The sequence below is a fragment of the Macrobrachium rosenbergii genome, chromosome 47 (genome assembly GCF_040412425.1).
Source record: "Macrobrachium rosenbergii isolate ZJJX-2024 chromosome 47, ASM4041242v1, whole genome shotgun sequence".
Lineage (NCBI taxonomy): Eukaryota > Metazoa > Arthropoda > Malacostraca > Decapoda > Palaemonidae > Macrobrachium > Macrobrachium rosenbergii.
The window spans coordinates 35,153,126-35,168,144 of record NC_089787.1 but is presented as its reverse complement, the minus strand read 5'-3'; the positions used below and the strand labels follow the sequence as shown (position 1 = coordinate 35,168,144).

The 15,019-nt window shown below is 33.6% G+C and overlaps 1 protein-coding gene across 1 annotated transcript in view; it reads right to left on the bottom strand.

Annotated features, from left to right (window-relative positions):
• Positions 1 to 15,019, bottom strand: part of LOC136830757 (uncharacterized) — a 612,586-nt gene that overhangs the window by 14,624 nt on the left and 582,943 nt on the right. Inside the window, exons 6-7 of the mRNA XM_067090627.1 lie at positions 11,521 to 11,625; positions 3,882 to 4,043 (exon numbers count right to left, since the gene is read on the bottom strand). Of these exons, the coding sequence (XP_066946728.1) occupies positions 3,882 to 4,043; positions 11,521 to 11,625 (267 nt within the window). The remainder of the gene's footprint in view (positions 1 to 3,881; positions 4,044 to 11,520; positions 11,626 to 15,019) is intronic.

Below are 15,019 nucleotides of genomic sequence, written 5' to 3'. Positions count from 1 at the left end.
AATTACAAAAACGCATAATTTGTCAAAATCATTCTTAACATTAGTGAAAACAATTCGTATAAAGTTATTACTAGCACTTGAGCCGTCAAGTAAATGCTTTAGGAAAATGAAAAATAATCAAACTACAAATGAAATAAATGGGAAAATTAAATGAGTAACAAAATCTTTTCAATAACCGATAAAACAAGGGATGGCTGTTAATCGTCATGTTAATATATTGCTTACCAGTTTCATAAAAAGTCGTCGCCGTATGCCACTTCTTCCAAAAAAAAAAAAAAAAAAAAAAAAAAAAAAAAAAAAAAAAAAAACAGCCATCGCCATATCCTATTTCCTCCTACGAAAAAAATTTACAGTCATCGCCATATCCTACTTCCTCCTAAGAAAAAGAAAAAATTCCAGTCATCGCCATATCCTACTTCCTCCTAAGAAAAAGAAAAAATTCCAGTCATCGCCATATCCTACTTCCTCCAAAGAAAAAGAAAAAAATCCAGTCATCGCCATATCCTACTTCCTCCTAAGAAAAAGAAAAAGTTCCAGTCATCACCATATCCTACTTCCTCCTAAGAAAAAGAAAAAGTTCCAGTCATCACCATATCCTACTTCCTCCTAAGAAAAAGAAAAAATTCCAGTCATAACCATATCCTACTTCCTCCTAAGAAAAAGAAAAAATTCCAGTCATCGCCATATCCTACTTCCTCCTAAGAAAACGAAAGAATTCCAGTCATCGCCATATCCTACTTCCTCCTACGAAAAAAAATTCCAGTCATCGCCATATCCTACTTCCTCCAAAGAAAAAAAAAATTCCAGTCATCACCATATCCTACTTCCTCCTACAAAAAATGACAAAAAAAAAAATAAAACATTTCCAGAAAGAAAAAGAATCCAATTTTGGAAAAACAAACAATGCCCAACTGCCAGGAAATAAAGTTCAAAGGACAGTTACCTGAGCAGATTGAAATTGCCCGAAGGAAATTACATTTGAAATTCCCAGCATCTGTTGGTTCCCCACCTGTCACCATATCGCCAAGAAAGGTATAGATAAGATTGAGGCGTTTGCGTCGACACCCGGCGACTTAAAAAAAGAAAATAAATAAATTTTACGTATCTAACCTTTCTCGAATTTCACTAGAAGTTATATGGTGCGCTGTTATGGGGGTTATATATATATATATATATATATATATATATATATATATATATATATATATATATATATATATATATATTATATACAATATGTATATATATATATATATATATATATATATATATATATATATATATATATATATATATATATATATATATATATATATATATATATATTATATACAATGTATGTATATTATATATATATATATATATATATATATATATATATATATATATATATATATATATATATATATATACATATATATATATATATATATATATATATATATATATATATATATATATATATATATATATATATATATATATATATTATGATTCATACCATGAAAGCGATTAACACTTCCTTGAGGAAATTACTCACTCTCTCAGTGGAAAATATTTACTTTAATTAAACTCTGTCAACTAAAGGATAAAACTACAATCCTTTAAATGCAAAGGCCGATGGGACTGGAAACCTAAAGGGGAAAAAGGAATGGAGAAAACAATAAAACGAGTGGGACCCACGCCCGAGGAAAGCGGGTAAAGAGACACTTTGGGTACCTCGCTCTGTTTCTATTAAGTCACTGAGAATGCCTCACTGTGTATGGAAGGAAGGAATATAGGATTTAGGCCAAAGGCCTAGTGCTGGGACCTATGACGTCATTCAGCGCTGAAAGGGAAACTGAGAGTAGAAAGGTCTGAAAGGTGCAACAGGAGGAAAACCTCGCAGCTGCAATATGAGACAATTATTGTTAGGAGAGGGTGGGTAGCAAGATGGAAGAAAGAGAATACGAATGGAGGTATAGTAAAAGGAGTGACAGGGCTAGCAGCTAGGGGACGCTGCAAAGAACCTTACGTAATGCCTACAGTGCACCGCGTGAGGTGCACTGACGGCACTACCGCCCTGCGGGCTTCACTGTGTATAGGATTATCTGAAGGGGAAGAATGAGTTGGTTCCCTGATGAAATAAACTGCCGTTGTTTCAATCCCTGCTCAAGCGTAAAGGACAGAGAAAATACCCTTAACAGGACGGCAGTACTTCCATCACGAACATTAAACAAGTAAAACATGCGCCGAAGTTTCTCCGGCGAAATCGAGTTTTCTGTACAGCATATAATCAAGGCCACCGAAAATAGATCTATCTTCTGTGGTCTCGGTATAATGCTGTATGAGCCGCGGCCAATGAAACTTTAACCACGGCCCGGTGGTGGCACGATTATGGCTAACTTTAACTTTAAATAAAATAAAAACTACTGAAGCTAGAGGGTTGCAATTTGGTATGTTTAATGATTGGAGAGTGGATGATCAACATATCAATTTGCAGCCCTCTGGCCTGGGTAGTTTTTAAGATCTGAGGGCGGACAGAAAAAGTGCGGGCAGAAAAAAATGCAGACAGAATAAAGTGCAGACGGACAGACAAAGCCGGCACAATAGTTTTCCTTTACAGAAAACTAAAAAGAGCTTCAGTAATACAGTACAGTACTGTATATCTCTAATATATAATGTAAGAAATCTAGGTATGAATCTCACGTTAACAAACATTAAACTGCTGACGGCTAAGAAAAAAAAAATAGGTCATCGCTCTAAAAGGATCCTAAGATGTTTGTTGAAGTTCAAAACAAACGAAAAACAAGCGTTAAGTCAACACAAGAAGACGCCCTCAGGAATGGTACTGGGTTAATATATTCCGTTAAGGAGGAAATTATGTCACTAGATGTCTAAGCGTTAGGACGCCCTAAAACTTAAAAAAGATTTCAGGAATGAGATTTCGTAAAGAATTATAGGAACCCTTGAAGGTTATAATTAGGAAACCTAGAGAGGCGTCAAAGCGTAGGCGACGCTCCTATGGATCCTATCAGGGGCGCTGAGAAAACGCCTACCAGTTAGCTATTTTACGTAGACATCCTTTCAATAAAACGATAAATCTTAAAGGGCTACAAGATTAAGGACCCTTATCGATTACAGTTAGGTGAAGTTAAGGGGTCCAACTAAGCAGACAACCTTGGAATTTAAGATGCTTTGAAGATATAAGAATGTGAAGGTACTATGCACAATGATTAGACGCTTTGTTTCTGAAACTGTTTTCCCGTTGCTTGAAATCAGAGCAGGAAGAGTCAGAGAGAGAGATATGAGGTGAAAAAAGGGAGCGGGAGCAGAGAGAAAGACTGGCTGATGGATTAAACGTCATCTGATGATAAAGGGTGCCTCCACAAAAATAGTACAGTATACAGTTTAGGGGAAAAGAATAAGACTTGGAATTTTCAGAAAAAATAAAAATGGAAAAATTTCATTTTGGACAACGGTTTTCAACAGAGCGTCCAGCAATCAGAAGGACCGGAGGTAAACCAACCTAAATAAATAAATATATATACAGTATACACACCTACACACACACACACACACACACACACACACACACACACATATATATATATATATATATATATATATATATATATATATATATATATATATATATATATATATATATATATATAATATATCGTAAGGGAGATATATAAAACTTCATTCATTAATTTGAGACTTAGTCACCAATATTTACTTTATCTTTGATCAATATTCATCACGTTAACACATTCGGAAAACATTCACTAAGGAGAAAACGGCCCAAACACATAGTGGAAATGAATATATACCAACTATAAAGACGCGAGTCGACACAAACTGAAATAAAACATAGGAAACTCATCTTGATCACTGACCTTCGGGCGGCCATGAGATTCCTAAGGGTGGCCTCCGTGGCCTGCAGAATGGGCGCCGTGTCGGGGAGGGAATGCTGATGACGAATGGGCGGATGATCGTAGTTGCTACTGCTGCTGCTCTGGGACGCCTCATTCAGGGCCAAGTTGAGAGCGCTGGCTGACCTGTGACGGAAAGTCAAGGTCAGTGAATGGTTGAAATGAAAGTGGAAGTTAAATACATATTTTTGTTTGAAGGATAATGTGGGAATAACGGGCCTGTCTGAGATGGAGTATTACCTTAACTTCAAATTAAACAGTGGCCTGGAATCAAAATGAAATCAAATAATGAATGGCTGGAATGAAAGTTAAATACATAGTTTAGTTTGAAGGATATTGTGGGAATAACGGACGTGTCTGAGATGGGAAAAAACCTAAACTGTAAGGCAGACAATGACCAGTATCGAAAATGCCTGAAATGGAAGTTAAATGCACAGTTTTATTTGAAGGATATTGTCTGAGATGGGATATTACCTAAACTTTGAAACAGACAATGGCGTTAAGATCAATGAATGCCTCAAATGAAAGTTAAATATAAGTCCTGTTTGAAGGATATTGTGGGATTTGGGAAATACCGGGCCTGTCTGAAGGGGGAAGTTGCCGAAACTGTAAAATAGGGAATGATATGGACCACAATGAAATAAAATTATTTATTTGAATTGAAATGAGATACAAAAGTATAAAAGCTGATTTAATACCAACACTTATGATTGGTTACAAAACTGAAAAGAAAAGTTATAGGCAAAGGAATATCTCCAACTATATGTTGGTAGCAATGGATGATCAACACAACACAAGGTGTATCCCATAACTGCGTGTATATAAAAATATCTAACTCGTTGCGCAAAAAACGATAATGAAAAGACTTAGCAAAGCTGATAAACAAGGAATGATCAACTGGTAAAGATTAAAGTTGCGAAATATTTTTGCACTAATGTTGAACGGTAAATGAGTTATAAACAAGAGTTTATCGGAATATAAAAAAAAAGATGCAGCAAACACCAAAATTTAATAGAAGGGCTGCTATGAAATTTTGCTTTATGAAAATGTAAGTAATCCTAAAATCATAACTTTAATGAACGGCATGTTGTGTTTATTAGTAATTCATAAGAGCAATGGTTTGGGTACGAAATATCTTTATGGAATACAATATCTCAGTAGAAATGTATTAGGCTTTTCACTTTCATTACTGACGAAAGTGGTAGCTGTAGAATTAATTCTCTCTTTCTCGAATACGTACTAAGTCACACACACACAGATATATATATATATATATATATATATATATATATATATATATATATATATATATATATATATATATATATATATATATTGCACACGTTTGTATGAATGTATTTAAAAACTTCGATGACTGTAGGCTTTCTGACGCCATGTCACATATATCAATAACACGATTACATACGCGTGCGCGCGCATCCACACACACAGCACATGCATACACACACACACACACACACACACACATATATATATATATATATATATATATAAAACCACGTGCATAAATTAATATATATAAATAACTGCAGGAAAATGAATCCAGTTTCCAGCTCACAAACGCACACACAAACCAACGAAGCGAAAGTCTGGCAAGCACACGAACAAACGCGTTCAAGGGAAAACCACAAACGTGCGAGGCAGTAATAAAAGATGAAATGTTTTTGCCATGAACAAAGCAATTACCTCCATCATTCCCACTCCTATCTGAAAACCATAAAGGGAATTTATGGACTCCCCCCAAGACTCTGCATTCATGAGGAAAACTTCAGGTCTTATTTCGCATTTGTTTTAGGGATGGGCCTCATTCATTTGCCATGGAGGAGCGTCCTGAATTCAATTCCGGTACGCGAGGATTAGCTGGTTTCTATAATGTGATTTCTTATAATAGATTTAGAGCGATAAAATTCTATTCGTTTTTCACTGGGACCGGTCTAAAATTTCGTTTGGATTCATTTTAATGATCTAATCCTGTTTTGGATTCAACTTCGATTAATCTGGATTAGCTAATTCCTATGATATGAACTGAATTGAATTGAATATAGAATTTAGGCCAAAGGCCAAGAACTGGGATCTATGAGGTCATTCAGCGCTGAAATGGAAACTGACAGTAAGGTCTGAAAGATGTAACAGGAGGAAAACCTTCAGTTGCACTATGAATCAACTGTTTGGAGAGGGTGGAAAGTAAGACGGAGGAAAGAGAATATGAAAGGAGGTACAGTAAAAGGAACGAAAAGGGTTGCAGCTAGGGACCGAAGGCACGCTGCAAAGAACCTTAAGCAATGATACGAGGCTTTTTTTATAATCTGTGTATTAGAGGTAGATCCAAGCCTTCCCAAGGGAACATGTCAAAAAATTTAATTCCGACCCATTTTAATTATAAAATTTTCTTTTAATTTTATTATGAATTAAAAATTCAGAGAATTTAAATTAGAGAACTTGTAAAATTCTATGCTTTTTCTCACGTCGGTGTCTCAATATATTCTCCTTTTTTCCTGCAAAAAGTCTAAATTATTTTTTCCCAACATTCTGATTAGCTAATATCCTAAGCTGTCAATTATGAAACGTTTTTATTTCAGTAATTTTTATAATTCGATTCTTTATTCTAGTTTTAAAAGTGCAAACACTCTCGGGATGACAGACGAAAAATGTAAATTTGGCTTCAATTATTTTCAGGGAGGTAAATCTTGAAATTCAAGTTTTGACTAGCTATTTTCCTACCAGATTTTATTTTGAAGGTCACTATTATAGAGAAACCATTACTGAGAGAGCTGAGTGAGAACATCAGAAAATGATTACAACCCGAACACGTTAATCGCAGTAGTAAAACGACAAAATTTAAAAATATATTTCTAAAAGTACACGACAGGTCAGCCATCCAGCGCCAACAGAAATGATTCATATTTCAGCTGAATGTCAATCTTTAGAGTTCCAATTCGGAATCCATGAATCCGGATTTCTGACTAATCCGAACAGAATCGGGACTGCACATACAGTTCAAATATTATCAGTGAAAACGGAGCAGGTATACAAAGAAACACAAAACAACAGTAACAAAACTGTTCGCCTGAAAGTATTCTGATGACAGGTAAATGCACTTCTGTTGTTGGATATTCAGGTCGGGGTGTCTAAAATGCCTTCTGATACATTTGTAAATGCGCAAAAATCACTCTTTCGAAATTTCCGAATTTAAACCAAGAGCTGCAGATATGACGAGATGTGAAAGGTATATCTTAAAAGCAGGAAAACGAAAATGGAATTTTCCCCTTTTATTCGTGTCCCCAGTGACTATAATTTTATTTATTTATTTTCTTTAATTCAAAGGCTGGTCTTCCACTTCCTTCGGATTTCTAAAGTATATATATATATATATATATATATATATATATATATATATATATATATATATATATATATATATATATATATATGTATATATATAAATTTTGACTCACATCAGGATCGAACCCAGGTCTTTCAATTGAAAGGCAAGGACGCTGACCACTAGGCCATTCAACTGAAAGACATGGGTTCGATGCAGATGTGAGTCAGAAATTTATTTCTGTTCCACACGTGACTGAGTGTTGATTATGTCACATTTTTATATATATATATATATATATATATATATATATATATATATATATATATATATATATATATATATATATATATATATATATATATATATATACATACATATGATAGAAATAATCAACACACAATCACGTGTGGAACAGAATTCATATATATATATATATATATATATATATATATATGATATATATATATATATATATATATATATATATATATATATATATATATATATATATATATATATATATAGTGTGTGTGTGTGTATATCTACTAAAAACTCATACCCATCTTTATCTTTTTCTAGAATAGCTGATAAAATTCCTGCATTTCCCTCTTTCTCTCCCTGTCTCTCCATCTCCACTTTTAAGAATAACTGCCAAAATTCCTGGCCGTCCGCGTGCCGAGGTTTCAAAAGAAAAATACCCGAATTTGCCAACCAACGGCGCATCCCTGAAACGCATTCCAGTTTATTTTTGAGAACCGGATGGGATATTTCTTATAATCCTTCTTTTTTTATCATATATTTTGTCTCCTTTACTAGATGTTGATTGCGTTGTTTCTTTGTATATTTGTGTGTTGTTCCTTTAAGTATTATCACTGGAGTTGTTGTTGTTGTTGGTAATTCTATGTTAAATTTCATATTGGTCATGCTTACAATGTAGCTGTTGTTGCTAAGGTGTTTGTTGCTAAAGTGTTGTTGTTGTTGATAATTCTTTCCTAATCTTCATATCGTTTAATGTTCTCAGTGTATTTGTTGTTGCTAATATCTGTGTTGCTGTTATTGTTGTTGCTTTTGTCTTGGCAACTCTTGAAATTGTTGCTGTTGGCGCAGTAATCCTTTGTTCTTGTTGATAAAGTTGCTATTCTGGTGAACTTGATGTTGCTGCTGTCGTTGCTCCTGTTCTTGTTGCTGTTGTTGCTAATGATGTTATTGTTGTTGCTTATAGTCTTCAAAGTTCTTCAAATTGTTGCTGTTGGTGCAATATTCCGTTGTTCTTGTTGCTAATGATGTTGCTGGTTAACTTATGTTGCTGCTGTCGATGCCCATGTTTTTGTTTCTGTTGTTGCTAATGATGTTATTGTAGTTGTTTGTCTCATGGCAAACCTTCCTATTGTTGCTATGCTGCACTTTTCCGTTGTTCTTGTTGTTAACGTTGCTGTTGCTGAACTTAATATTGCTGCTGCCTTGCCAAGGGTTTTCTTGCTGTTGTTGCTAATGATACCACTGTTGTTGCTTATATCTTGGTAACTCTTGCAACTGTTGCTGTTGGTGCAGTATTCCTTTTTTGATTGCTAACGTTGCTATTGCTGTTGAACTTGGTATTGCTAGTATTGTTGATGCTAACGTGAATGTAACTGTTTCATTCTTGCTGTTATTGCTGACGTCGGCGTTGTTAAAGTTGCTGTTGCTTCACTGCCTTAAATTCTTGTCATTTTTGTTGCTCTTAATACTCAGGTACTTAATCTTTTGATGTTATTTCTAAAGGAAAAGTAGCTGTTGCTGTTAATGATACAGCAACTGGTCCAATTGCTAAACATTTGTTGTAGATGCTACTGCTGTTATTAGAAGAATAGAATATAGAATTTAGGCCGAAGGACAAGCGCCGCGACCTATGAGGTCATTCAGCGCTGAAAGGAAATTTGAGAGTAAAAAGTTACAAAGATATAACAGGAGGAAAACCTTCCAGTTGCACTATGAAACAATTGTTAGGAGAGGGTGGAAAGTAAGATGAAAGAGAGAGAATATGAATGGAGGTAAGGTAAAAGGAAATGAAAGGGGGTTGCAGCCAGAGGCCAAATGGATGCTGCAAAGAACCTTAATTAATGCCCACAGTGCACCGGACGTGAGATGCACTGACGGCACTAACGGCCCCCAACGGGGTAAAGCTGCTATTGGTAATGTTAAAAAAAATTTCTCTTGCTAATATGTATGTTAATGTTTGTTAATGACGTTTTAATTACAAAAAAATAAATAAATAAATAACCACGCCAGATATTATACTCTTTCATGTTTCTCTTCGGAGGGGATTTCCAAATGGAAAAATTAGTAAATATTGGAAAGTATTTATCCTCAGTCTTGCTGCCAAATACAACAGGCCCAAGTGACGTCTGAACTTTTACCCGAGAAATAAATAGAAGTGAAATTTAAAGCGATATCGGAAAGCAGTTGATTCCCTTTGAGAAATGGCTTCCTATATATGGAATTTCCGGCAGAGAGAAATATCTCCTTGAATAAATTCAAACGGAGAAGTTTGAAAGTTTTGGGGAGAGAGAGAGAGAGAGAGAGAGAGAGAGAGAGAGAGAGAGAGAGAGAGAGAGAGATACATATACATACACACAGACATATATTATATGTATATATATATATATATATATATATATATACACACACACATATATATATATATATATATATATATATATATATATATATATATATATATATATATATATATATATATATGTATATATATACATATACATACAAACATACATACATACTCATAAACATATAGAGAAAGATGGATATTAAAGGCAATACGTAACATTTAAGGCATCAAAAATATTTGGTGGGTAAACTACAACTAATCTTAATTATAAACATATCACATCATGAAAAAACCAAATGTCCATCATTGCACTCCATTAGTATATGAAATAATCAGCACACAAATTATATATTTCAGTAAAGGAATTTCAAGCATTCTTGAGGTACTAAATTATATATATAATAAATATAATATATAAACTGGTCACCTGGTAAATGCTGCGCCGTTAATCTAAACGCTTATCGTATAATTTACACTCTCAGCAAATATTACGGAGCAACTTATTATTCATACTGGTTACTGGCTATTCTGTAGAAGGAAGTTTCACGAAATAAAATGAATTAAATGTATAAGAGGCCAAGGAATTCTCATTATTACTATTACTAGCCAGTAATATATTCAACTATTTTCTTTAAGTACACAGGACAATGAAACATGTGTCCTAATGCCCGTTTCTCTCCCCTAAAAATGACAGGAAAAGAAAAAGGAAGGAAACATAGCCCTGCTTAGCTATGAAGGATATGTTAGACTCATCCTCTTTAAGAAAGGCAGATCATGTGGCCAGGAAAACAGAAGAACGAGGAAAATTCCACAGCACGTAACAAGGATATGATAATATTCTACCAACTAAAATATATTCATTACAACTTTTAACTGAGATATGACGTTCCGGTGAAGAAATTTGACACAGCAATATCAGTTATTACTATTGTGAATCAGTTTCTCTTACATGTAACAAAAAAGGTATTATTATATTACTAATGACCAACAAGCCCGTGGGATAAATCATAAGGAAAGATATATCAAAATATATTTAGAATCAACTGTTCATTCTTTACCAGATACGTATGTAATTGCAATAACAGCAAAACCTTCTTAACTTCTCGAATTCTTCACACTTTATCCGGATACGCTTATTGCTACAAAACTTTGAGATCCAAATCCAAGCATGTGGAGAAATTCTGATGTCTGTAGCAGAATTCGAACCCCCCATCTGATACTCCGGATGCTGGTTTGAAAAAAAGTCTGAAGAATTCGAGAAGCTAAGAGGGCACTGATGTTATTACAATTATATATGTATCTGAAGTAAAGATTGATATTATATATATATATATATATATATATATATATATATATATATATATATATATATATATATATATATATATATATATATATATATATACATATATAGATACATATATATTTTAATACATCTTTTTCATTATGACTTAGTTCACGGGCTCGCTTATAATTAATAGTATTAGCATACCTTTATTGTAACATATAGTGTTTTGTGCATTTGGATCTAAAGCTTTGTAGTAAGAAGCGTATCCCCACACCACCAAAAAAGTGTGAAGAATTCGAGAAGTTAAGAGGGCATTGAGGTTATTACAATTACATATATATCTCACATAAAAGGGATGACCTACCTATAACGGTCACCGGTCAGCCTGCTGAAGGATGTTTCGGTCAACCCAACATCCTCCGCGGTCACGGACGTTTGATGTGGCCTTCCATCGTACGGAACCCTTGGACTGCGAAAGAGAAGGGAAAGTGAAAAATAATGAATAAAAATAGCGAGTGGCACAGAGAGAGAGAGAGAGAGAGAGAGAGAGAGAGAGAGAGAGAGAGAGAGAGAGAGAGAGAGAGAGAGAGAGAGAGAGAGAGAATAAATGAATTTTAAAAGGAAAGAAAATGGACATTTACAACTCCTGGTGAGAGAAATATGCGCCACGGTAAAAAAAAAATAATAAAAAAACGGGAAAAATATCTGGCGGAGAGAGAGAATTTTTATGGAGACATGTCGGTTATAAACATGACAATGAGGCAAAGTCGACTTGTAAACGAGGGGAAAAAGTCACGGAAAAGAGAGAATAAAAAGTATTCCGCAAAGGGATAAAGGATAAACTGTGACAGGAACGACGGACTGATGATTCTTACGTTCACGGAAGACACAGAGGGAAAAATTAGACGTGTTCACATGAAAAAACTTAAGAGTATTCAGAAAAAGAATCAGGAGAATTCAGAAAAAAATAGACATTCATAAAAAAATTCTATGTAATAAGAAAAAATTAGAGGCATACAGAAAAGAATTAAAGGTAGGCTACTCAGAAAAATTCTGACGTGTTCAGAAAAAAAATTTAACATATTACAAACAATTAGACGTAATCAGAAAAATACAATTACACGTATTCAGAAAATACTTAAGCGTATTCAGAAAAAATAAACGTATTTATAAAAAAATAGATGTATGCAGAAAAAATCAGACGTATTTATAAAAAATTAGACGTGCCCCACCCCACATAAAAAATTGACGTATTCTTCTAAACAATTAGACGCATACAGCAAAGGTCGATTATTTATTCTGGTACTCAATGAACCATCCTAGATATGTAAAGAACTGATGCTGTAATGTGGAAATAAACCCCAGAACTCTACAGTAAACTGTAGTGTTTTCTAAACATTTTCATGTTTAGTGTTAAAGAAAAAAAATATGTAAAAAAAAAAAAACCAATGTAAATATATAACTTACTGTGCATGTGAGGTGGAACAAATCATGAAAAACATTGGACATTACGAGAGAGAGAGAGAGAGAGAGAGAGAGAGAGAGAGAGAGAGAGAGAGAGAGAGAGAGAGCGGTTTCAGCAAGAGGAATGAATGGACAAGATGTAGTAAAGAAATAATGTATATGCTGATAGTATTGAGCTCAAAGAAAGGAACCGAGATAACACTAAAAATATGAATAAAGTGATATGATTCGGTTAAGATATAAGCTGCATAGGATTCGGTATACATAATCGGGACGATAAAATGTTTTCGATATATAAGCATGACTGCCTGCCTGAGAAAAATTAAAATAACTTACTTGCAATATTGATGGTAAAAACTCTACACACGAAATAATTCTATCTCTCTCTCAATGTTTAGCTGGTAAAGAAAACTGGATATTAAAGGTAAACGCCTGAGAGTGAATGGGTAAATCCATGGAATCCTAATCATTATTTATCATACAAAACGAGCCCATATTATAAATATGCATATACACCCACTCACACATGTACCTATGCAAATCAAATTGTTGTAAATCATGCAGGGAAATTCAAGCATTCAAAAACAGTATTTTCAGTGAAACTTCACCAAGTGTTATTCAAATTTAAGTCAAAGTATATATATATATATATATATATATATATATATATATATATATATATATATATATATATATATGTGTGTATATATATATATATATATATATATATATATATATATATATATATATATATATATATATATATATATATATATACACATATATATTATATGTATATACACATACATACATACACATACAAAACGCACGACAACGGCACCAATGCGTCAAGGAAAACGCGAAGGTACAAAGAAAATCGGGTCGAGAAACAAACACACCAACATCCTCCAGGGAAGGACGGGGCCAAAAAAAAAAAAGAAAGAAAAAAAAAGACAGTAGATTGGGACGATGGTCAGCCCCTGGCAACGGGGGAATCAGTACAAAAGGTCCAATATACTCTTTCGTGTATAAAATCCTGAAAAATGTTATCAAAGAAGGTTATGGAAAGCCATAAACTCTGGGGTGTGTGAGCGTTCGTGCATAAGAGAGAGAGAGAGAGAGAGAGAGAGAGAGAGAGAGAGAGAGAGAGAGAGAGAGAGAGAGAGAGAGAGAGAAGAGGGTCGTAAGGCACACAAGCGCACACATACACTTATAGACGCATTTATGTTATATACTGTATACACATATGTATATACACATATAAACATACACACATATATGAATATATGTATATATATATATAAACATATATATATATATATACATACTTATATATATGCATATATATATATATATATATATATATATATATATATATATATATATATATATATATATATATATATATATATATATAGAGAGAGAGAGAGAGAGAGAGAGAGAGAGAGAGAGAGAGAGAGAGAGAGAGAGAGAGAGAGAGAGAATGGATACACATAGATGTGAAGAGAGGAAGATAATGGATTAGTCTCTCCTCTGATAGATATTTTCATATTTTCTTAATCATATCTACGGGTATTTTCATGTGCAGTGTTTGGCGCATTTCTTATAAAGTCGAAATAAAATATGGTTTTTAGATGAACATATATTTCTGCAATATTTGCGCTATCGTGTATAATTGTCTGTATATATGCATGTTGTATATTTTATGAAGGAAGATTATATTAAGAGAGAATCATCAGAGGAAGAATTGAGAGACATTGGATTTTACAATAAATGTTGAAATGTATAACCGAGAGGGACCTGTACAAAATCATGTTTGTATGAAACATAACCACAAAGTTAAGAAAACCGTACGAGTAACAGTAAAAGAGTTTAATAAATAATTTAATAGAGAAGGCTACAACAAATAACGACTAAAAAGAGTGAAAATAACGCGGAAGAGAGAAAAAAATATGTTATAACAAAGGCGATCTCGAAGCCTTTCAAGACGCATAATACTTCATTAGTATTTGTCTTCCCTGGGAGTTTCATCATACGTAATCCAACTCCCATTCATTGCTCTGGGCATCTGACCCTTAAAGATAAATGTCTGGAGATGAGCGAGGGTATTGCGTCATCCCGAGATGTGTGAAAGACGGATGAACCGCAGCATCCGTGGATTAAGAGTGTTCATTAATTTAATTTATTTTTATTTAATCTTGATCAGTTTTTCTTCTGACCGAATGTCGAAAATCAGAAATGTTTTTAGTATTAGATACTGTTCCCGTTTATTCGTGGGAAATATGGACTTCATTATTCTATAACAACTGAGTCGGAATACGTGGAAAAGTTAAAGAAAAATCAAAAGAATAAGAATAGTAGGATTTATGTCTAATACTTATTTAGAAAATAAAATTATG